Source organism: Nicotiana tabacum, chromosome 3 (assembly GCF_000715075.1).
Source record: "Nicotiana tabacum cultivar K326 chromosome 3, ASM71507v2, whole genome shotgun sequence".
Lineage (NCBI taxonomy): Eukaryota > Viridiplantae > Streptophyta > Magnoliopsida > Solanales > Solanaceae > Nicotiana > Nicotiana tabacum.
Window position 1 is genome coordinate 8,903,653 of NC_134082.1, and position 2,706 is coordinate 8,906,358.

The 2,706-nt window shown below is 44.0% G+C and overlaps 1 protein-coding gene and 1 non-coding gene across 2 annotated transcripts; one reads left to right on the forward strand and one right to left on the reverse strand.

The window, feature by feature from the left end:
- Positions 1-400: 400 nt before the first annotated feature.
- Positions 401-505, reverse strand: LOC142179632 (small nucleolar RNA R71). Its single transcript, XR_012708176.1, has one exon. It is a non-coding gene; the product is annotated as a small nucleolar RNA R71 (small nucleolar RNA).
- An 840-nt stretch (positions 506-1,345) lies between these two features.
- LOC142175530 (uncharacterized) lies at positions 1,346-2,352 on the forward strand. The gene is made up of 2 exons (XM_075242482.1): positions 1,346-1,571; positions 1,622-2,352. The coding sequence occupies exons 1-2, from the start codon at positions 1,346-1,348 to the stop codon at positions 2,350-2,352; spliced, it is 957 nt and encodes a 318-aa protein (XP_075098583.1).
- The last annotated feature ends 354 nt before the right edge of the window (positions 2,353-2,706 follow it).

The window sequence follows — 2,706 nt, forward strand, 5'->3', positions numbered from 1 at the left end:
TGTTCAATTTCCTGTGGACATGGCAGAAGAGCAACCCATGGCTGTTTAGGAGGTGGCAATGCCCAGCATTGCTAATGTCACCTCCAGTATAGTGAAGCCCAGGATCACTGGGCACTTTGAGCTGAAACAGAGCATGATCCAGCTGCTTCATGCAAACGGGGAATTTATGGGTCTTCCACACGAGGATCCATAGCAGCATATTCTGAACTTCTTAGAGATTAGTGATACTTATATCACTAATGGGGTTACTCCAGATTATGTGAGGCTCACACTTTTTCCATTCTCTCTGTTGGGCGAGGCTAAGCAATGGTTAAAGGCAAAACCAGCTAATTCAATTATAACATGGAATGATTTGGCGAGAAAATTTCTGGCAAGGTTCTTCCCTTATGGTAAAACTGCAAAAATTAGAAGTGAGATAGTTGCCTTCAAACAGAAAGCGGGAGAACCTTTATACTCAGCTTGGGAAAGGTTCAAGGGGATACTCAGAGTCTGTCCTCATTACAATCAGACGAATGAAGTGTTAGCTCACACTTTTATAGAAGGGAAACCCTCGCCTTCGGCTCCATACTGAAAAGGCCGGCCATGAAGGGACATCACGACTATCCTTTCTGGGAATACAACCACTCTATTCTCGACTTCTAATAAACGTGATTGACCCAATTCTGGATCATCTTATGGAATCGTATAACTGTCAAAAGTGAGTGACTGTTCATCGGAACTGTTATAGTCCGAATACTCATAAGGTAGGGTCGACGCCCGCCTCCCCCCAAACTGTACTTGCAAGTTTCCCCGCAAAAAGCTCTCCATATGGCTACATTCTGAATCAAAGATCATGGTAGATGCTGCAGCTGGGGGTCAAGTGTTGGAGAAAAGCTTTGACGAGATATATGCATTATTGAACAAATTCTCCAAGAGCAATTCGGATTGGCAAGGAGAGATGGGCAGATACACAGTGCAAAAGTCTACAGGGGTTCTTGAGTTAGTTATTGTCTCAGCATTATCAGCACAGATTTCTACACTGACCAATCAAGTCAACCAGATGAACTTGAGTATCAACAAGCTACATGTACAATAGGTTCAAGCTTTTTGTGAAATATGTGGAGAGGGGCACACGAACGACATATGCCCCGCAAACCCAAAGTCTGTCTACTTTGTGGGTAATTCAAACAGGGGCCAAACAAACCAATATGGGAACACTTATAATCTCAAATGGAGGAACCACCCAAACTTCTCTTGGGGTGGAAACTAGGGCAATCAGGATCAATACAGGCCTCAAGCACCTCAACAGCAATATAGACCACCTCAGGTTGAACAATAAGCGAGTCCTTCAAGTCACCTTGAAGACATGTTGAAAAAAGTGATTACTGAACAGCAAGCCCTCTCTCAGAAAGTGATGGTTGAACAGCAAGCCCTCGCCACAACAGTGAGAAATTTTGAGCGTCAAATGGGACAGCTTGCCAGTGCTCAAAACGCAAGACCAACTGGAGCTCTTCCAAGTGACACTGAAGCAAATCCTAGGGCGGCCCTTCATGCTGTGTCGTTGAGGAATGGAGACAACCATAGGAAGTTCAGTCTAAAAAGAGGAAACATGTGACTTTTCATGAGAGGCCAACCACTATAGAATCAACATCAGAGAAAGCTAAGGAGCCAGATAAGCCAGCTGGAGAGGCGGTGGCTGAGAAACCCCCACAATTGGTTGCAAGGCCACCACCTCCATTCCCTCAAAGATTGCAGAAATTAAGATATAATGCTGCATATAAAAAGTTTCTTGATATCTTGAAGCAGGCGCAAATTAATATTCCATTGGTTGACATCTTACAAGAAGTACCCAAATATGCAAAGTACATCAAGGACATTGTGGCAAATAAAAGAAGGCTAACCGAGTTCGAGACTGTGGCACTCACTGAGGAGTGCAGTTCCAGAATTCAAGGCAAGTTACCTCAGAAATTGAAGGATCCAGGTAGTTTCACTATCCAAATCTCGATTGGTAAATATGCCGTTGGGCGAGCTTTATGTGATCTTGGAGCAAGCATCAATTTGATGCCGCTATCTGTGTTCAGACAGTTGGGGTTGGGTGAGCCACGCCCAACAACAGTTATCTTACAGTTAGCTGATCGCTCCCTTGCTCATCTTGAGGGAGTTATTGAAGATGTGTTAGTTCAAGTGGGTTCTTTCATATTCCCTGCTGATTTCGTTATCCTGGATTACAAGCCTGATCAGGAAGTTCCATTTATTTTGGGGCATCCATTCTTAGCCACGGGCCGAGCTATTATTGATGTCTGCGAAGGAAGGATGACAATGAGAGTGGGTGATCGAGTGGAGGTCTTCAATGTTTATAGAGCACTCAAGTGACCAGCCCACTATGAAGAGTTATTCATGATCTCTGTGGTGGAGAGTGATGCCACATCGTTAGTACCCTATATGAGCCCTGTAGATCCTGTTGAACAAGTATTGATTGGGGATGTAGAAAATAGTGAAGATGAAATGATAGAAGAAATTAAGCAAGTACTAGATATGTCCTGCAGTTATGTACAGGGGTTTAGAAAATTTGAAGAGTTAGACAGGCCTGTTACTTTGACCTTTCCCAGGCCATCTATTGAAGAAGCTTCGAAGCTAGAACTCAAGCCCCTTCCAGCGCATCTGCGCTATGCTTATTTGGGGAACTCTGAGACATTGCCCATGATTATTTCATCCAGTTTGACCAGC